At 41.3% G+C, this 22,078-nt stretch overlaps 2 protein-coding genes across 2 annotated transcripts in view; both read right to left on the bottom strand.

Moving 5' to 3' along the window:
- Positions 1–9,534, bottom strand: part of LOC107286474 (beta-galactoside alpha-2,6-sialyltransferase 1-like) — an 18,958-nt gene extending 9,424 nt beyond the window's left edge. The window contains exons 1-3 of the mRNA XM_029283939.1: positions 8,886–9,534; positions 4,309–4,406; positions 504–605 (exon numbers count right to left, since the gene is read on the bottom strand). Of these exons, the coding sequence (XP_029139772.1) occupies positions 504–605; positions 4,309–4,406; positions 8,886–9,534 (849 nt within the window). The remainder of the gene's footprint in view (positions 1–503; positions 606–4,308; positions 4,407–8,885) is intronic.
- Positions 9,535–15,136: 5,602 nt separating this feature from the next.
- Positions 15,137–22,078, bottom strand: part of GPN1 (GPN-loop GTPase 1) — a 13,904-nt gene continuing 6,962 nt past the window's right edge. Inside the window, exons 9-14 of the mRNA XM_015814801.1 lie at positions 21,093–21,239; positions 20,807–20,889; positions 19,215–19,254; positions 18,355–18,448; positions 17,055–17,171; positions 15,137–15,536 (exon numbers count right to left, since the gene is read on the bottom strand). Of these exons, the coding sequence (XP_015670287.1) occupies positions 15,451–15,536; positions 17,055–17,171; positions 18,355–18,448; positions 19,215–19,254; positions 20,807–20,889; positions 21,093–21,239 (567 nt within the window). The 3' untranslated portion in view covers positions 15,137–15,450. The remainder of the gene's footprint in view (positions 15,537–17,054; positions 17,172–18,354; positions 18,449–19,214; positions 19,255–20,806; positions 20,890–21,092; positions 21,240–22,078) is intronic.

The following is a 22,078-nucleotide window of genomic DNA, read 5'->3' on the forward strand; positions in this document are numbered from 1 at the left end:
CCCAGAGATCCGGGTGATTCCGGATCTCCCCTCCTTCCGCCGCGCCCTCAAGACTTGGCTGTTTCAGCAGGCAGGACTGGCCTAGGGGGTATTTTAATTGGTTTTAACAAAATTTTAATAGAGCGGCCAATTCAAATATTTATTTTTAATTATTTTAGATTTGTATTTGGTATTTATGTGGGATTGTTTTAAACTGGCTATAAGCCGCCCTGAGTCCTCCGGGAGAAGGGCGGGGTATAAATGAAATAAATAAATAAATAAAATAAATAAACTATCTCAAGAAAGGTCGTAAAAGGGTGCAAAATTCACATATCAACTCTCTCAGCAACAGAAATTTTGGGTTCAATATTTTGGTTGTAAGTCAAGGACTACCTGTATATTATAGCTTAAGAAGTTCGCCTGGCTCACACAAGATGCTACAATAACATTGGGAACCATACGTTACCCCAGTCCCATTTTAACCTAGGCTAGCATACAATGTGATCCTAACTAGGGAATCTCACCTCTTCTAGGTTGCCAGGGTAAGGGGCTGGATCCCATGCAACTAGCGTTCCCTGGGCATAGAGAAGTCCATCTAGAAAATGCTGCTCTGGAGAAGCCATTAGCTGTGAAGAAGAATGTGAATGAGAACTTTTTTTACCCACACATTCAAGTCAACCATGCACCTGTGAGGAAAATAATCTAGTGACGTTCATCATGGGCCTGGCCAATTCATCAGAATAAACGTACTTCCCTTTCATTTAGAAATAACTTAAAAACAATCAGAGGAATATCCTACATTTTGCAAGAATTACCCAGAAGCACCTTATATATTTGCATAGAGGGAGAGCCCCAAATGTCAGATTCAGCTTCCTTTGTGATAGGCATTTTTTCTACCCTTTTATAGTTGTGCTGCTCCATTCTAAGCAATTTGCCCTAATTCCTTTAGTTGACAATGCTAAATGCAGACATCTTCAATTTGCAGTTTGCAGAATTGCTGGAACTCATTTGACTAGGTCCAAATTACAGAGTTTCATTCAACTTCTCTTGGAACTCCTTAAAGACAGCTTAATAATTAATACATATTCTAAAGGCTGCTATTCTGATACTTTTCTGGCCTTGATATTTGACTTTGAACTAAGGGTTGGATTCCAGGCATATTCAGCAAAATGACAGGTAGAAATAGAGAAAACATGTCAGCACTATCTCCCATCAATCCAGCTTATATTGCAAACCACTGCTATAATTTCAGAGAAGGTTTTTTTTTTTAGAACAATGATCAAAGATCTAGTGAAGAATATCAAAATGCAATACTAGCACCAGCAGCATTCATGACCTTAATAGCAATAAAATGTAAACTATCTCAGTTATGATAAAACTTAAATGTATTTATCTGAGCCCTATGCAGTTATATTTGGCATTAAATTAGAATACTGTAATAAATCAATTAATTGAGGGTGAAGTAAATGTTGAGTTTCATTTTTTTTCCAAATTTTTTTTATTAAGGATTATAAATGGAAAGAATAAAAATCAATACAAAATATGCAAAATAGAAAAAAAGTATGAGAAAGAAAAAAGAAAAGTACAAGAAAAAGAAAGAAGAAAAATGTCTTCCTTCTTCCCAACAAGTAAAAACAATTTTAGTAGCTTATCATCATCTCTAAATACAAAGTGAATGTTGAGTTTCAGACATCCACTCTTGATATGTGAGACATAAACATCATCAATGACTTCTCACATGTATCTTAAATTATAAGAGGTTTTGGCACAATAGTGACAATGGTTGCATGATCAAAGCCCTGACCCTTTTTAACACATGTATGTGTGCAATGCATGTAAAAATGGGCAGGGTTTTGATACCCTTGGATATGGAAATTTTAGCCTCTGTTATTTAATTAAAGATTATTTATTGGGATCATATTCTAATTATTTTCAAATAGCCAGATCAAGGTTTATATTAAAAATGCTTAAGGGAAAATTAGCAGAGATGGGTTTGAAGTACCAGCTCATGTAGGTTAACTCCAGGTAAAGCAATCTTTAAGTGATGGAGAATCTCTGCCAGGTTTCAGGAGGTTTTATAACCCCACAGTAATCCCAGTAACCTAGCAACCAGATCCCAAAACACAAGCCTTGCAGGTCTCTCCTTATATCAGCTAAAAAACAAATGCAGGTAAGTGAGTGATAGATCTCAGTGCCAGAAGGAAAAATCCAGCACAGGCAACTGAATCTGGGCCTGTATTAGAGAAAGGCTGGATAAAACCCCAAACTTGTCTTTGAAATCATGGCATCTGTTAAATGAGCCATCTCAGTTGGCCTTTGGATGAAGGGGTTTCTGTTTCAGTAATGTTGTCTCACTGAAGGATCCGGATGATGATGGATTGGTACAAGTCATTTATTCTTCCATAACTCTCTGTGAAAGCTTTAGGATATAGAAACTTCACTGTGGGAAATCCAAATTCAAGACAGGGAGGAATTTCCTGACTGTGATCACAAATAGGCTGTGCAATAGCCTGCCTCCTGGAGTTGGACATGTACCATCACAGGAAATTTTCAAGCAAAGGTTGAATAACTTATTTGTTTGGGATAGCAAAAGGATTATTGCCCTGGGCAAAAAGATGGACTAGAACAGTGATGGCAAACCTTTTAGAGACCAAGTGCCCAAACTGCAACCCCAAACCCACTTATGTATTGTCGGGTGCTGGGTGGGCGTGGCCCATTGGGTGGGCGTGGCCCATTGGGTGGGCGTGGCTGCGGTGGTAACGGCAGACTGGGTGGGACTAAAAAGTTCAATCAATCAATTCCAACTTTGCGAGATCTTTTTTTCCCCACAAGAAGTTGAAATTGATTGATGATGATGATGATGATGATAATAATAATAATAATAATAATAATAATAATAATAATAATAATAATAATAATAATAATAATAATAATTAAAAAAAAAGTTGGAAGGGACCTTGGAGGTCATCGAGTCCAACCCCCTGCTCAGGCAGGAACCCTACACCATTTCGGACAAATGGCTGTCCAGTCTCTTCTTAAAAACTTCCAGTGTTGGAGCATTCACCGCTTCTGGAGGCAGGTTGTTCCATTGGTTAATTGTTCTAACTGTCAGGAAGTTTCTCCTTAGTTCTAGGTTGCTTCTCTCCTTGATTAGTTTCCATCCGTTGCTTCTCGTCCTGCCTTCAGGCGCCTTGGAGAATAGCTTGACTCCCTCTTTGTGGCAGCCCCTGAGATATTGGAACACTGCTATCATGTCCCCCCTCGTCCTTCTCTTCGTTAAACTAGACATACCCAATTCCAGCAACCGTTCCTTATATGTTTTAGCCTCCAGTCCCCTAATCATCTTTGTTGCTCTTCTCTGTACTCTTTCTAGAGTCTCAGCATCTTTTTTACACCGTGGTGACCAAAACTGGATGCAGTATTCCAAGTTTGGCCTTACTAAGGCATTGTAAAGTGGTATTAATACTTCATGTGATCTTGATTCTATCCCTCTGTTAATGCAGCCCAGCACTGTGTTGGCTTTTTTTGTACCTTTTTTTTTTTTTTGCACATGGCAGTGGAGGCCTAAAGTGAAAAGGTTTTATAAAACCCAGCTGAAGGCCTAGGACTGGGGCAACGGTGCACGTGCCCACAGAGAGGGCTCTGCATGCCACCTGTGGCATGTGTGCCATAGGTTTGTCACCACGGGACTACAACAGTGTAACTCAAAACTTGGCATCTTTTAAGAAGCATAGACTTCACATAGACTTCAATTTCCAGAATTCTCCAGTCCATATGCTGAAGCAGGAGACCTCTAAGTCTTCTGGAGTAGAAGACCTCTGAGATCTTCTAAACTAATGAGCCTAGGCACTTCATTTTTTCTCTCAAGACAAAGTAATGCACATTCTATCTTATAATTAAAGGTATACAGTGCAATTTGCCTAGTTCTGTCATAACAGCTGGGTCTGTAATTGTCTGTAATTGTCTGTAATTGTCTATAATAGGTCTGTAATTATCTGATTTTATATCTTTTCTATATATTGATATATTTGAGGACAGTTAGCCAAATATATTGAAGTAACAATGTAAGTTATAAAATACGATGCATATGAAAATGGCTAGAGCTTCAATCACATTGGTACCTGGCCATCATCTTCACTTTTTTGACTATCTAAGGATACCTCTGATCTAATAATGTAATGAATTGAGGCTACTGTCTGTTTCATGGCAAACAAACGAAATTAAACCATTGGATTTTCTCTACCTTTTCCCCATTTAGCTTTTAACTACTCACAGGCTTTCTTTCTTTTATCCACAGCTCAATCTGGCCCTCCAAAATCTATTACCAACCTGGGAATTCACAAGGCGGAGTGTTGTTTTTGTGCCCACATCATGTTCATAGCCAACAGTTGGGGCTCCATTGAAACGAAGGACAGCATCATGGGAATCTGAGAAAATGAAAAAATAAGGGTAAGAGAGAGTAAAAGTAGGTCATCCCTAGGTCATCCCTCCCTGATCTGGCTTTATTTTACAACATTTTACAATAACATTCCCTTTCTCAGAGCAAGATGAGGTGGTGAAAACAGCCACAATGCTGATGTGGCCTGACTTCTCCTTTATTCAATGTCCCTGCTAACCAGGGCTACATTAAAATCTTTGCAGGCCCTGGGGCTTGCCACTGCCTTCCTAGGGCTGAGAGAGAGAGAGAGTAATTAGGCAAGGTCACCCAGATAGTTTTTGTACCAATGTCAGAATTAGAACCTGAGTTTTCTCAATCTTAATCGATCAAGTTAACCACTAGACTAAATTGGCTGTCCCATGTGTATGCATTAGTGTTATGCGTATGGGAGTGCATTAGAATTATTTTTAATACGCTCTTTGTAAACTCATTGTGCTCATTGTTCCATTTATAATTCAGATTTGGCTAACAATCTGATTGTTAGGTTATCAAGCCAAAATGTACAATAAAACAGGAGATGGGCACAATTGTCGCTATGTTGTTACTAGTGTTGAACTACGTTAATATATATTCTGATTTATATCCATATGGTTAATATAGATATATAATGTTGCATGAGTACCTATATGAAAAGTGAAGTATCTGAGACTCACTCAAAGCAAGCCATAGAGGCAAAATGAATTATCCAGTGATAGTTTCTTAAGGATGGAACGGAACAAATATTTCCAAGAAGTTAATGTTTGTGTCATGTAAAAAATGCAAGCATTAATATTTCTAAATCTACAAGAGATGGTTCTTAAACATGAAGTGATTCCCATAATGAGAGAATTGATACTTTCAAGTGAACTGGGATGAAACAATGGTACTCAAGTGAGACATGAGAAAAATGCTACAGTAAGATTGGCCCAGCCTTACTGGAAGTTATACAAGTGGATGGGAGCTGTAATATTGTACTTTCAGAGCCATCAAATAAGTTGAAATATTTTGCATGGTGGAACTCAGGCCTAATTTGGCTAGCTAGATATTGCATTGGATAGTTTGCTTAGGGTGTCTGTGTGTGAGGCAGTAAAGCTTTTAGAATAGGAAAGGAACAAGAAAAGTAACAAAGCTGCATTTGTGTCTTGTGTTGTGAGTCTCTGGAGAAGTAAAGACAACAACTGGCCCTATTACACATAATTTTTCAAAACTGTTAAGTGCCATCTAACCCAGAGGTCCCCAACCTTTTGGGCACCAGGGACCGGTTACGTGGTGAGAGGTTTTTCCATGGACCAGAGGGGGCGTGATTTTGGGTGCTGCCTGCATCCCGCAGATGGGGCTTTGCTTGTTTGTGTGGACCGGTTGGTGGCATGCCGTGACCCGGTACTGGTCCACAGACCGGGGGTTGGGGACCCCTGATCTAACCTACAGTTTTTAAGTGTCTCACCAGACTGAATGACCATTTGCTGCAGCTGCTATTTTCTCTCTTCCTCCATTCGCCATAGAATTTGCTTTTAAGATTGTAACTCTCCAAACACACTCCAATCCATCACTCTCATTTGTTTATTCTGCCCAGAGTAATATTCAGATCAGCTTCAGGAGCTCCACAGTATTGATAATGTGCCAGTTTGTATAAACTTGTTGATGTTGTTTGTATGTTGAGGATTGTTAATAGAATCTTTTATTATTCTGTATCAGAATAAAACCCTTTTCTAAAACTTTCCTCGTCATTAGTCCATTCTTCTGAGGAAAAATCAGGGACTGCAATCTCTTAACTGGACAGGCCTCTTCTAAAGAAACTCTATAACTATCATGGTATTCACTACTAGACACGTCTCTCTTTAAACTTTCCCCGTTTCGCTGTTGTTTCTCAGTGGCAGAAAAAGCACACTTTTTCACTTTATCCCCTTGCGACTAGATGGAGCTGCTTGCAGATTAGCCTGCTGTCTATCTTCAATTAACTAACCTTGCAAATCTTTCACCACCCACAGCCTGTTCATACACATTGACAGGGCTGTGAATTCACACCGCCTACCCAATACCCTTGACAGCTTTCCAGCCCTCAAAAAGTTCTAATTTCTCCTGATCAGTTTGCAAACATGATTTTTCCTTCACAGCAAGTTTATACATCCCACAATATAACAGACAAGAAAATGATAAGACAACACTTGTCCACCCTAGATCACCAGGACCAGATGGACTACATCACAGAGTTCTGAAAATGCTGGCAGAGGTGATCTTGGAGCCATCAAACCATATTTTTCAAAGATCCTGGAGCACTGGGGAACTACCAGAAGACTGGAAAAAAAGCTGTGGTGGTTTCCATCTTCAATAAAAAGTGGGGAAATGGTTCCAGTAAACTACAAACCAATCAGCCTGACATCAATACTTGGAAAGATCCTGGAAAAGATAATCAAGCAACGGATCTGCGAACACCTAGAAGCAAGCAAAGCTATTACAAGAAGCCAACATGAGTTTATCAAAAAACAGATCATGCCAAACAAATCTTATTGTATTATTTGATAAAGTGACTAAATTAGTGGATTAGTGAAATGCTGTGGACATAGTATACATGGACTTCAGTAAGGCATCTGACAAGGTAGTCTACAATTTACTTGGTAAGATAGAAAAATGTGGCATAGACAGCATCAATACTAGGTGGATTCATAACTGGCTGACAAACTGCATTCAATGTGTAGTCCTCAATGGAACTACATCTATATGGAGAGAAGTATGCAGTATCCCAAGGTTTGTCTTAGGCCCATTACTCTTCAACATCTTCATAAATGATTTAGATGACAGGATAGAAGGGGAATTCATCAGATTTGCAGATGACACCAAGCTAGAGAGATAACCAACACTTTTGAAGATAGGCTCAAGATCCAGTAGGATCTTGACAGACTTGAACACTACCTAACAAAATGCAATTCAGTGGTGAGAAATGTAAGGTTTTACACTTAGGCAAGAAAAACCAAATGGTATATCTGGTTCAACAGCAGTAATTGTGAAAGGGTTCTAGGAGTCCTAGTAGACAGCCACTTAAGTATAAGCCAGCAATGTGCTGCAGCTGCCAAAAAGCCAAAGCAGTCCATCATCAGAGGAATATCAAGATCATGTGTCTTAGTACCACTATATAATGCCTTGGTAATACCACACTTGGAATACTGCATCCAGTTCTGGTTACCATGGTACAAAAAAGATGTTGAGACTCTAAAAAGAGTGCAGAGAAGAACAACAAAGGTGATTAAGGGTCTAGAGGCTAAAATATATAATGAGAAACTGGGCATTTCTAGTCTAACAAACAGAAGGATTGGGGTGACATGATAGCATTCTTCCAATATTTGAGAGATTGTCACGAAAAAGAAGGAGACAACCTATTTTCCAAGTACAGGAGGGCAAGGCAAGAAGTAACAAATGGAAACTTATCAAAGAGTGATCCAACCTAAAACTTTTAACTCTAGTATTCTGTATATTTCTCGAATATTTGTTCCACTTCTTTTAGACTGGCAGTGTATAGGCTGTTTCTATTTTCCCAGTTGGAGTATCATGATGTGCATCAACATATCCCCTTCAAAAGGCATTGATCCTAGTTTGGGCACACTTTGCTGCTTCTGGACCTAGCTATATATTTTGAAATATTTTCTATCTCAGAGTTTTGCCCAGATTCCTACTGATGGTGGTGGCAGTATCATGGTTTGGACCTGTTTTGTGCCTCTGAACCAAAATGGCACACCAGTCACTAAAAGCAAAGATTCAGATTTTATCACATGCAAATATGGGGCTTTGGATGATTTTCCTCAATATGTAAGTGAACAAGAATAATGTTTTTATGCATTTATTTAATTGGATTCCCCTTATCTAGTTTTAGGATGTATTCATATTTATGCAGAAATATATTCACAGCCATTATTAAGCGCTAGATTCACTTAATGAAAGAAAGAAACCAATAATCTTAACCAAGCTTAGCATATTGTGCAAAAGCTACATGAATCTTTACCTATTCTGCCACAATAGCTCATGGGAAGACAATCACAGATTCACTTTAATTGGTTAAGTTAAAAAATCCCAATACACGGATGAAGAGTTTTAATTATAATGATCCAATTAGTGGTGTATTGAAAAATATATAATAGTTTTTGATATTGAATCCTGGATGGGTGGGGGGGACTGAACAGGAACTGGGAGTACCCAGATCAGAAAGAATAATCCCAAAGAAATGAGAATGGTTTTGATCATCCAAATAGCAGTGAGCTAGAAACAGGTTTTCTATTCTACGCATAGAACAAGCTAGAAAGGAAAGATGGGGCATCTACTGTAATATACAATTGTATTCTTTGGCTCTTCCATAAAAAGAAAATAATAACATTTTAATACAACCATGAATTATAGCATTTGTTTAAGAAGAATATATTTACCAACTCTATAGGGAAGATTAAGTAGATTGAGTCACAACCACCCCATGGGAATATTTTATTTTTCCTTTAACACTCACCAATCTCATTGCCCAATCCTGACCCCAACATGGAGCCAGCTGAGCTCACAACTGCACATGTCTTCAGGTGACCAAGATCTTCTGCCAAACTCCTCTGAGGCAGCATACCTCTCCATACTGGTTCTGCAAAGGGTCCTTCATCACTCAACACAGTGGACACATTCACGCGGCTTTTGAGCTGGCACAAGAGGTCCATCCCAGTTAGGTGTGGATTGCCTGGGTGCTGCCCAGCACCTGAGGGCACCTGATACTTGTTCATTGTTTGATAGTTCTGGAAGACTTGTTGAAGACGAGGGCTCAGTACTTGGGATGAAAGCTTTTTCTGCCACACAGGCCATGGTAAGGGCTGTACTGGGAAGATGGAATGAGAAACCTTCCTGAGTTGTTGAAATCCAGCAAGCACCTTCTCAAGACGTTGCCAGAACTTCTTGATTCTGGAGAAGAAGGAATCTTCTGTCAGAGTCTGTGTGGTAACTTCTAAGTTCCGGTTGACTGATCCAGCAGCCGAGAGGAGCTTCAGAGTTCTGTTTCTCTCTGAGGAAATTTGGATGTCCTGGAAGACTGTTCTCATAAAGTTGGAGGGCACTCCTGGATCACGGGAGCCCAAATGCAGCATTAGCCCTGACTGTAGGCAAACTAAGCTCACCATAGTCAGACATAGCACAGCAAAACTCAACCAAATGCGGTTTGTCCCCCACTTCCAAGGTGGCTGTGCACACCATAAGGTATTCCCAGACCTGTGGAGAGATGGGCAACATTAGCATCTGATTGGTTCTACTACCACAATATGTAGCATTGGCTGTTTCTTTAATGTCGCTTCAATTACAAAATAAATTATGACAAGAAATGATCTGCTAAAGCAAATGAAAAAATTAATCTCATCTGAAATCTAATATTCCAGTGGCCAATCAGATGGTTCCAGAAAGCCAACTGTGGAAGAGAAAGTGAAAGTGTCAAAATTGCAGCCCAGAAACTATACGTGACACAGCATCATCAATCTGGTGGCCTCCAGAATGGATATAGTCAAAGAAAACTCTTGTTCCTTTTCTTTTTTGCATGTTTGAGAATTTAGGGAAATAAGATACAAAATGGATGTCATCAGCCTCACAGACACCTAAGGAACATATTTCACTTCCACCATAAAAACAGCACTAGGATCTGCTTACTTTTGATTTACAAACTTCTACATGCAGTGGAAAGCCAAGAGTGGTCTTTGAGCCAACTGATATGATACATCTCTAGCATGAATGGAACTACCCTTCCTTGACTGATTTTCTGCAGTTATATATTTTCTATATGTGCACGTTGATTTCAGTGAACTAAAATGGCTAGATTTGGATGTTCAGTGGCGTTTGAAACACATTGCCATATATCCGAGAGGAAAAAAAATGGCTCTAAACTCTACGGTTTGAAATGAAAGTTTTTCATGAAGTACCGGTCCCTTGTCATATTTCTAGAGTTGCAGCATGCTGGAAACAATACTACAGTGACCATACTAAAAAGGATCCCTCCCTCCCCACATTCTACTGTTTGTGTAAAATTCATGCGAGACAAAGATTGATTTGTCCAACAGGACTTGTCAGAAAGAACAAGGGGGAGAAGGGGGACACCCAAATTTTGAATATCAAAAATTATTTCTATCTAGATTTAGACATTGGTTTACAGACTGAATCGAAAGACTGGGATTTCTAACATCAAACATTCCTAGCCCAGGTGCCATTGTGGGAGAAAAATGATCATCCAGTTTCCCTTGAACAGACAAGTCAAAAGATTCAAAAGGAAGAATGAAACTGGTAGAAGCATCCCCATCATGATTGAAGCTTCATTTTAAAGGAAACCATTGTTTCGAACAGGAAATGAATCAAAAGGTACAATCTATGTCTCAATCTTCTTATTTATGAACTGGAAAGCCCCATGTTTTTGTGGCATTTTAAACATTGTAGATAGTTATGCGGTTGATAATTTAGATATTATTTTTTCATTCCTGAGGGCAGTCAGAATTGAACACATATTTTGAATACATATTGTGAAGATATTTTAGCAGCTTTTTTTAATATAATGAAAAGCCCCAATATTTCTGGCCTTTGCATTAGCAGTTTGATCCTACAGATGTTTGTTCTTATTCACAGCTCCTATCTGACATGGAGTAATCAGAAACATACATAATGACAGAGTTTACACAAAACACACTAAACTAAATTGTGGGTTTATGTTTCACTTTAACAAAACCCCACTACTTTCTTAGTGTATTGCATAAATCAGATCATCTATTAAACTGTAGCAGGTCTATTTGGTTCAAGGCTAGCTATAAATTACTGTCAAATAAATATATAAACAAAGGCTGTAGTGGAAAGAACATGCTGTGTGAACACAACCGTGTTGTTAAAACAGGACTTGGGGCTTGCAGTGTTGTGTGAATCCACTCATGATTCAGAAATATTCAATACCGCTTTTGCACAAAATCAATCTTATCTTTGGAGGTGGGGTAATTCGTTTGCTTTTTTTTTTGTAGAATGTTAACAACCATGTGAGATTGTCTGGCAGCCATACTGTATCAGAATGCCCAAAAATACGTTTTGACATTCCCGCTCCACCTCTTCCCTCCCCGAAAGGATTTTGAGCAAGAAAAGTCATGAAATAAGAGGAGAGATCCCAATGGAGGGGTGGCGGGCTAAGGGGCGCCGAAGCTGAAACTAGGATCCGGTGTGAGGCCTCTCGGTGGTGAGATGGAAACAGCAAGTGCCCTTTTGGGAGGGAGGCGAAAGCTCGAAGGGATCGCCTTGCGCTGCAGCTGTGGACTGTGCTGGGGGATCGCCTCTCTAGTCCCCTCCCCCCCGCACCTTATTTTTTTTGCTCTCGGCAAGTCCCGACCCAGAAGGATGGGGGGGCGGGGGGGCGGCGGCCGGGAGGTTTTCTCTCCGAGCAGCCCCTGCACCGGCCGGACAAGGAGTCGGGGAGGGAATTGGAGACGCAGCCTGGCCTTGCTGGGATGCAGCAGAGGTGGTGCTCGTTGCAGAAGCTTCCAGTCCCATCCCAGCACTCTTACAGCTTGTCTCCCTCAGGAACCATCTCTGGTCTCCAGCTCAGGAAAGCCCGAACCTGGCGACCGGCAGCCGGATAACCGCGCCGACGCTTCTATTTCGGAGACGGGAGAGAGGCCATCAGCGCAGTGGAGACAGCAAGGAGAGGGGTCTTCCCTCGGGGTCCAGACAAATACTCCCACCGGGTCTTCCTGGCACCCCATTTACTCAGGTGGAAGGTCACCCCGTTACTCAGACTCTGGGAGGTCTCTAGGCTGCAGGGGCAAGAAATGGTCCTCTGGGATGCTGGCCCCTGGGTCCTTTGGGTTTTGCTCCTCTCTCTCCTAGGGTCTCCAGGAGTTCCCCTTGCTGAGGTAGGGGGCAGTCAGCAGTATAGCTCTAAGGCTTACCTTCTCCGTATCAGCATCTCCTCAGTGGCTCTAAACCGCAGTGTGGTCCAGAGGGAGCGTTTCTGGATCACAAGGAGGTAGACTACAGGAGACAAGTGGCGCTACCGAGAGCCAGCTGTTCCTCTCCCACCCTGCAAAATCATCTGGATCCCCACTTCTCCCAGGAACAAGCAGAATCTAAAGATGAGGGTGAAGGTTCGTTCTCCCAGCTTGTGGGTTGGCTTCCGAATGTTTCCTACCAGGCTAGGTAGTGTTTTCGCTGGAGTTTAGGGAATGTCAGTGTCAGCGTTTTTCTGTTTGTAAGGGCTTCGTGTGGCCAGTAGCTCTGGTGATGGTCCTTGTGATGGGTCAGGTGCGAGTCATCAGTGGGAGCTTGTGATGGGTTTTGTGATGGGGAGGTTACATCAGGTGAGGGTCATTGGGAGGTGAAGTGATGTGGGGGGAGGCTGGCGTGGGTTGGTTGAGGGTCGATGCTGTCTCTGGTTAGTTGTGCAATTGATTTGTATTCTGAGGGGGTTCGTAGGCTGGTTGTAGGTCAATGTGTCTGTTGAAGGAATTGCTTGTGGAATGCCAGGCTTCGATGAACTCACGGGTGGCCAGGTAGCTGATGATTTTTGTGTTACTCCAATCGAACTGGTGCTGTTTGGTGTCGGTGTGGGTAGAGATTAAGGATTTGGGATTGTGGTGTTTGACTGCCAGCTGGTGTTCATGGAACCTGTTTAATTGACGTGATATTTGTCCCACGTAGAATTGATTGCAACGCTTACAGTTGATTTTGTAGATTATATTGTTTCTTTCATCCTTCTGTATCTTGTCTTTGGTTCTGGATAATTCCTGGTGGAGTGTGGCTGTGGGTTTGTGGGCTATTGCTATTCCTAGGGGTTGGAGAATTCTGGTTGTGATTTCCGACACCCCTTTTGTGTATGGTAGGGTTAGTTTTTGCATGGTGGTTGGATGTGCGGTGTATTATGGTTTGCGTGCTGTGTATTGGAAAATGAAGTTTTTTGGGATAGCCATTAGGGAGAAAGATGTCAAGCAGCTGTTTTCTTAGTGTTGAGGTGCTGCAGTGAATCCTGACTCTTCTGAAGAGGGCCTGGACATAACTTGTGTGTGGTGGGGTAGTTACTTGTGAAGCTAAAGACTCTAAAGAGGAGTGCTTGGCCATCCAAAGAAGGCAGCCCTTCTCAGGGAAGCCTGCAGCAATAAACCTGAAACTCTGCCCTCCCCCAAATTTGTGCTGAAGGCAGGTGAGCAGCTTTTGCCCCTCTGTTTCAACTAGCATGTTTAGGAATGCTTAAACTGCAGCCTTATTTTAATTTCCAGTCTGTATTTGCCATTGTTCAGGAAGCACCACTGCAACAGGAACTCCTTCCACTTGCAAGAGAAAAAGAAGCATTTTTTTCCTTCATCTAAGCAGCAGAGAGACCCCTTAGGGGACAATGTACATATGAAAAGACAACAATAAGAAAAGGAACAATCTTGCAAAAAATATTAAGGCCAAAAAAGCTAAATAGACATAAAATATATTTCATTAATCTAATTTATATGGAGAGCTATCATTTAATAAAGCACTCTGTACCTTTGTCTTTGCAAATATTTATTACCCCCAACATAAATGCCTTGCTTTATGAATTGCCTTTTCTACTTTAAAATGTTTGCCTGTGTTTGAAGATGTTATAAAACATCACCACTTTCTCAAACTTCTTCTGTTTTGCTCTTCCTTCATATATTTGATCTTCATTCATTTTGCCTATATTCATTCGCACCATTTAGTTCTGAGCTTACTTCTTTTGGCATTATCAATGGATTTAAATGCAATCTACTTTCCTTTGTATCAAACTCTCACTTCCATATTACAAAGGGGTAAAAGCCAGTGGTGGGATTCAAATAGGCGAACACCCAGTTCTCTGTGTGGATGCTGCTTTTGAAAGTCCGTTCTGAGCCTGGGCAACAAAAAATTAGCTACCGGTTCTGCCAAACTAGTACGAACTGGCTGAATCCCACCACTGGAAGAAGCACACTGATGTATACAGTACACCTTTTTTTTTCAGTAAATGTTCCGTCATAACTCAAACCTAATACAAGCAGTAACAGTTCATTTCGTGACCTTTCAAAGTTACATCACTGAAAAATGTGACTTATGACTGTTTTTCACTTAACGACCATTGCAGCATCTCTATGGTTACATGATCAAAATTTAGATGCTTGGCAACTGACTCATGACAGCTGCAGTGTCCCGGTGTCATGTGATCACCTTTTGTGACCTGAGAAGCAAAGTCAATGGGGAAGCCAAATTCAGTTAACAACTGTGTTACTAATTTAACAGCTACAGTAATTCACTTAACAGCCATGGCAAGAAAGGTCATAAAATGGGGGAAAAAAATCACACAACTGTCTTGCTTAGCAACAAAAATTTGGGACTCCGCTGTGGTCATAAGTCAAGGATTACCTGTAGACTCTCCGGTCTTTTCTATGAAGAGATAACACACACCCCTCCGTCCTCCTTTTAACAGAATCCAGAAGTATTTTATGTTTGCATTCACAGTAGTTTTTGGAAGAACTCTGCATCTCCGTGTGCATGGATGAGGATGTACAGGCACCCATATGACCAGCAGCAATTTTCCAGTCTGTTTTGTGTTGCTTTTTTTTTTTTAGGTGAAGGCACCCTCAAAATGCTTAACAAAATGACCCCTCATCTCATGTCATGTTCTTTATGTCTCTGAACTCCCATGCCAGTTGTGCCTTCTCTTATTCCAGCATATACAGGTGGGAGAAAAGTGAAGTACCAATCGTTAAGCTAGAAAAAAAGGTCAGCCACTAAGAAGATGTAGCAGAATAGATATTTGCTAATAATTTACAAAACAGAAACATACATTATAGGTAAAATTCACAACAGAGACAAGATCTCTCAGTCACATTCTTTTGCCAACAAGCGATTATATCTGTGAAAATGACCATCCGGTTCTGGCAAACTGCTTCAGTCTCCCACTGAAAAAAGTTGCCACAGAAAGAACTCAGTTAGCCTTGAGTCGAGGGGAGCAGAGCGGTTGCCACAGATGGCCAAGAGTGGGCCTGTTTCATAGCTCTGTGTGCTTCAGTTACTGCGTCCAGCCATGCAACGGTCCTTGTTCTCTTCTACTGGTTGTTTCTGGTCGAATAGTGCAGCTTGGCTTCTTGCAAGAAGTTTTGAAAGGCAGGTTCTTCATGGCTTTCCTCTGTCACTATAGTAGAAAAAAATGAAGAGATGTGTTAACAAAGTGAGTCTAACTAATGCCTCAGGACCCAAGATACCCTAGTACACAGGTTGGCAACCTGCGACTCCGGAGAGCCTTCCCCTGCAGCTCCCTGTCTCCTGTGCCATTTGCAGAGAAAGACAGAGAGGCACTTGCTCTTCCCTTCTCTCCCTCCCTCTCCCTCTCCCTCTCCCTCTCTCTCTCTCTCTCTGTGTGTGTGTGTGTGTGTGTGTGTGTGTGTGTGTGTGTAAAAAAGAGAGTAGCCTCACCCTGTTCCGACAAGCTGACAAGCTTATTGGGCGGGGCTCCTCCCTTTGCTGCGTCTCTGCAGGAAGCAGGAAGGGCAGGAGAGCTAGCTACCCTAGCTATGCTGACTCAGAAATTCTGGGAGTTGAAGTCCATGAGTCATAAAAAAGCCGAGGTTGCCTACCCCTGAGCTAGCCCAATAAGAATGTGTGTCAGCTTGTTGGAGAACAGCTTGAAGCCAGCTTGCCAGGTGAGCAGAAGATCGGAGAGAGGAAGAGAGGGGGGGGGAGAGAGAAAGAGAGGGAGGGAGAGAGAGGGGGAGAGAGACGGGGAGGGAGAGAAAGAGAGGAAAGAGAGAGAGAGAAAGAGAGAAAGGGAGGGAGGGACACACCCTTTTGACATCTAAAATGAAGATAACACTGCATATATCCTTTTTTACCTTTAAATACACACACACACACACCTATAATAAAGGTAAAAAAGGATATATGCAGTGTTATCTTCATTTTAGATATCAAAAGGGTTTTGAGGCTCCCAGTGTTTTGTTTTCGGTGGGAAACAGGTCCAAGTGGCTCTTTGAGTGTTTTGGGTTGCCTACCCCTGCCCTAGTAGAAACCAGCATCACCACAATCCATTGTTGAATTGTACAATGAATATAAAACAGTATGTATGTATGTATGTATGTATGTATGTATGTATGTATGTATGTATGTATTGCATTTCTATGCAACCCATCTCTCTAATACAGTAACTCTGGGCAGCTTACAATATAATAAAAGTTAAAAAGTGCAAAAAAAACAATTAAAACTTACAAATTAAAAACCAAGATGATGGGCAGCCTAGGTAGAGAATCGTCTCTATCCCATCAGCCACCCCCAATGTAGTGGGTCCTTCTCTGGCCCCAGGCCAAGCAGCAGAGCCACATTTTTAGGCTCTTTTGAAAGGCCAGGAATTTGGAGGTGGATCTCACCTCTTACAGGAGAATATTCCAGAGGGCAGGGACCACAGCAGAAAAGGCTCTTCACCTGGACTCCACCAGCCAAAATTTTTGGCCAATGGGATCCAAAATGGGCCCTTTTCACCAGAACAAGTGGGGCAACCCCAGATACTCTGGACCCGTGCCATAAGGGGCTTTAAAGGTAATGACTTTATTGTTAGGAACTCTATGTAAAGCAACTGATGGGAAAACGCAGCCACCCTCCCTCTTAGCTTGTCTCTTGCAATTTTTAATTCCTCCTATTTCTTCAGAGCTTTAATTACCTTTATGATCAATGTCATCAGTATCGCTGTCTTGGGCCTCTTCCTCCTCTTCTGGATCCAAAGTTCCTCGTGTCAAAATCAGTTCTGATGAGCCTAGTGAAGATTCTGCCACTGAACCTTTGAACCAAAATCAAACCAAAAAGCAATTTTTCAATTTATTCCTGCGCAGTAGGATGAACACCTTGTCCAGGAGTTCCATGCCAGGTCTCAAACTCTACAAGGTCAGAAGAGGGTATGTATACGTGATGCCTAAATGAGGGCTCTGGGCAGCTTTAGAAATTTAGCAAGGCAGCAACAATAGTTGCTTACTCCTATAGCTATAATGTAATACCTTGCCAGATGAAGTGCCATATCCCTTAGGTCAGGGGTAGGCAACCTTGGCTCTTTTATGACTCGTGGACTTCAACTCCCAGAATTCCTGAGCCAGCTGTGCTGGCTCAGGAATTCTGGGAGTTGAAGTCCACGAGTCATAAAAAAGCCAAGGTTGCCTACCCCTGCCTTAGGTAAATGCCTTAAGTAAGCCAATGTATACAAATTCCATCAGCAGCCCTTCCTTTTCTTCTGTGCTTCTCTATGAAACCCAACTATACCCTCAAATATTTAGTGGAGCAGATAAAATGATGACAGCTATGAACCTGAACATACTTCTAAATACTGCTTGGTGGCTTGTTAGCTCATTTATTAATCAAAGTTATATAGTCGCCCATCCCTCCAAAAGTGATTCTGAACAGCACAACAAAATAAAATGTAAAAAATTACAGATATAAGAATCCATGCTAATAAATATCATTAAAAAAAATAAGATACAAACCCTAGGTGATGAGAGGGATAAAAATGCCAACCACAACATTTGAGCCATGTCAGCAAGTGTCCTGTACCTTGGGAGCCCCAGGCCTGATAACATAACGAGGTCTTGAAGCCTATCAAAAGGGATGGAACTAATCTAATTTTGAGGGAAGGATGTTCCATAAGGCAGCCATCATGGCGGAGATATAGTGGGACCCTAGCTAATGGGACCCACAACATGCCCTCTCTGCTGGATCTGCTGGGGGGGGGGGAGCTGATATAACCAGGGAGAGGCAGTCCTTCAGAGAGCTTGATCCCATGCCATGAAAGGTTAAAAGCAGCATCTTGAATTGGACCTGGAAGCAAACTGGCAGCCAATGCTGCTCATAGAGTAATGGTGTAACATGCTGTTCTAGGAGTGCACATAACTGCCCGTATCACTGTATTCCGTACCAGCTGAAGCTTACAAATACTATGCAGGGACGTCTCTGTCTCTGTCGAGTTTCTCATGTACCTGAAACTGCTGGGCTGTTCTCCATAGCAACAGGCCCCATATCTCTCTGCAAATTTTTCAACTGTTCTTCCTGCTGCTGCTTCTGAGCTGTTTCCTGTAAATGAAGAGAGAGTATTTCAATAACCTATGTTTTTTCCCCCCTGTGCATTTGTATCTCAATTTGCTCTCACATTGGAACTTATTTTTCAAACTTGGCTAATTAGGTTTAATAAATCTATGTTAAATGAACTGTGGTTTAAAATGTTTGGACCCAGCCATCACGGTTTACTTAGCATGTCACAAAAGTAAATAACTTATTGCCAGTATTTTTTTATTATTCGTAGAAAAGACTTCTAGGTTCTTCCATAATTGTACATTAACCTCCATCACTGCTTTGAATTCATTTAACAATGGAAAAAGAAAGGCTCTTGGGCCTATACCCTCAAGGATTTTGATCTCTTCACCATAACCCTAGGGTTTCCTGCTTGATTTCCTTTTCTCACACTTCTTTTAACAGCTTATAGGTGAACTAGTATTTTCATCTGAAGAAATACCTTTTAGAACTCCAATGTCAGATATGAACAGCCAGACCCATCTAGAGTTCAAACTAGCTACTCAATGATTCTCTGCCTATCATACAGAATCTCCCCAGACTGGCAGCTTTTGTCTGGGAAAGACCAGACAAAGCTCAAAGGTATCTGGTGGGAGGATCAGACCTCTTATGTTTATGTATCAAATCCAAGTTAATTCCCCGCTTGAGCTCTCCTTCCACCGGGGGGGGGGGGTTTGCTCTCCAACATCCAGCAAACAACACAGTATTCAGACACAATTGGGGGTGGGAGGGGCTTACAGCAATACAGCCCAAAGCATCATGTATTTACCAATTTCTTTCTTAGGCGCTCGTATTCTGGTCGATATTCTCTGGAAGAAAAAAAAGGGGGCTTCATGTATTTACTCCTGAGCACTACTGACGTATATCCTAACAGACAACAATTTAGTTACTTGTTAAACTTATATGCCACCCATCTTGCCTGGTGGCAACTCTAGGACAGCTTACAAACCATTAGAAACCGTTTCATATAATAAAGTTCTTCTCATAGGGTCAGTGAATGGACATCACTGTTACAAGTAATCAGTGTGCGTACTCACCATTTTATTTACTGCTATAGAAAGAGAAGAAATTCTTCCTATAAGCCTAATATCCGCACCAAGAATGAATTACTTGGTGGTGCCTCAGGAAAACCCACTGACTTTACAATACATCAAAATTTGTGATATGGAATTGCTTAACAGTTGAGGTGTCTAACACAAACAGAAAATAATTGATTTCTGAAGGTTGTTGTAAAATCTAGTATATCCATAGGGTACAAATAAACTTAACTGGAAGCATTATTTGCCTAAACTTTCTTGTTTTATTTTTGTGCCTCTGAGTCAGTATGACTTCTGGTGACTGCCTGGACTAGTCCCTGCAGTTTTCTTGGCAAGGGTTTTTGGAAATGGTTTGCCATTGCCTCCTTCCTATGGCTGACAAAGTTTGACTGGCCCAAGGTCATCCAGATGCCTCTGTGCTTAAGATAGAACTAGAACTCCACAGTCTCCCAGTTTCTAGCCTGAGGCCTTAATCAATATATCAAACTGGCTCTCTCTAGTTTCTAGGCAACCTCAAATTCAGTTAAGTTTTGCAGAGTGCAAATTCCCATTTACACTTTGATTCAGGTGACCTGAGGGCATAGATCAGTGATGGCGAACCTTTTAGAGACCGAGTGCCCAAACTGCAACCCAAAACCCACTTATGCATCGTCAAGTGCCGGGTGGGTGTGGCCCATTGGCTGGGTATGGCCCATTGGGTGGACATGGCTGCAGTGGTAACGACAGACTGGGTGGGACTAAAAAGTTCAATCAATCAATTCCAACTTTGCAAGATCTTTTTTTTCCCGCAAGAAGTTGAAATTGATTGATTGATTGATTGATTGTACCTTTTTTTTTTTGCACACGGCAGTGGAGGCCTAAAGTGAAAAGGTTTTATAAAACCCAGCTGAAGGCCTAGGACTGGGGTGACGGTGCGTGTGCCCACAGAGAGGGCTCTGAGTGCCACCTCTGGCACCCGTGCCGTGCCATAGGTTCACCACCACTGGCATAGATAATCTCCCAAGTGGCCTCAATGGCTCTCGGTGACAGCTAATGACCACGTGACTGGAAAGAAATATGATCCTTCCATTTCCCCCTCCCCCCAATCCTGTCAGAGCTAATCCTTCCATCCCCTCTACCATCCTGCCAGAACCAACGAAGCTTCTTGGATGAGAAGTGAAATGTCTTCAAAGAAAAACAAGAAAATCCAGTTGCCTTTTGAAAAAGTATCTTAGAAACTCAAATTCAGTCCATCCCAAAACTCAGATATCCCTAAAGATAAAGAACAGCATACCGCATAAAAACAGCTCTTGCTATTTTCCTTCCTTTCCTGAAGAAGACTCACCTTTCATATTCATCAACAGCTTTGGACAAATGTTCAAAAAATTCATCCATCCCTGTTCCTTGAACAGCAGAAACACCCACAACCTGCAAGAGAAAGCTACTGATAAACTGGATGGCTTTAGAAATGTGGGTTTAAATAAATAAAAGCTCTGTCTTGCTTGAGGCTTAACTTCAACCTATCTCTTCCCATTCAGTGCCAAAAACTGCATTACTCAATAACATTTTTCACAAACCCGCCTACATACGTAACATATGGCACCGTTTGCAGTACAAAAGAGAGCACCCACCTGAAGTGAGTTGTAGAACTCGTCTAAAACAAGACTCATAGAGCGAGTTAAATTACTGGCGTAGCTGGTTTCCTGACTGAGGGCATCTTGAAAAGCTTCAAAGTCCTGCATCCATTCAAGTGCAAAGCTATGGTCAATGATGTCTGTCTGAGTTGAAAAATAAAAATAAGGTGTCCATTTAAGCAAAACATAGAAACAGCTTCTGCCAAAGAAGTCTTGCCAGAATCTTAGCCATTATACTTTGTTACCTACTGGCCCAGGAACGAGGACCAATGGCCTCATAATAATTGCTGGTTCTGTAGAAGTGGTAGGGAAAACAGACTGACTGCTCTTCATTTCATTTGCACAGAAAAGCCATGATAAGAAATTAAAGACTACAGTATTATCAAAACCCAACAGGCCATCTATGAACTATTGTGATCAATTCAAAGCTTCATCTTTCAAGAAGGAAACAAACTGGAGCATGTTCTGAGGAGCATAAAGAAGATACTCGGAAGCCTCAAAGTTCACTTTTGCAAATAATGGTAAAAAGATAAGGTTATCCATCACAATAAGGAGAAGCAAAATTAAACCGCCAGAAGGGTTGACATTGGAAAATTTATTCTCTGTGCTCCAAAGGACAGCGTTTAAGATTAATGGTTGAGAATCTCAGCAGATTTTAATGAAATATTAAGACAGTGACTCAGCAAGCTTTCAGGGTTCTAGTCATATCTGAACTTGGGTTTTTCAGATTCTTGATCATTTTAGTATCATTCTCAACCCTTTTTTTAGATCTTCAATATTCCTTATGAGATGGATTGATTGAATACAGTATTTCAAATTTTATTTATTTATTAATTAAATTCATTGGCTGCCCATCTTACCACAGGGTAACTCTGGGTGGTTTACAATATTAAAAGGATAAAATTATATAACATCTATACACAATACAAACAAAATACTATAAAAATATAAATACTCAACCCTAACCAAAAGACGGGGAGGGA

The sequence above is a fragment of the Protobothrops mucrosquamatus genome, unplaced genomic scaffold, assembly GCF_001527695.2.
Source record: "Protobothrops mucrosquamatus isolate PMUCROS unplaced genomic scaffold, P.Mucros_1.0 scaffold286, whole genome shotgun sequence".
Taxonomy (NCBI): Eukaryota; Metazoa; Chordata; class Lepidosauria; order Squamata; family Viperidae; genus Protobothrops; species Protobothrops mucrosquamatus.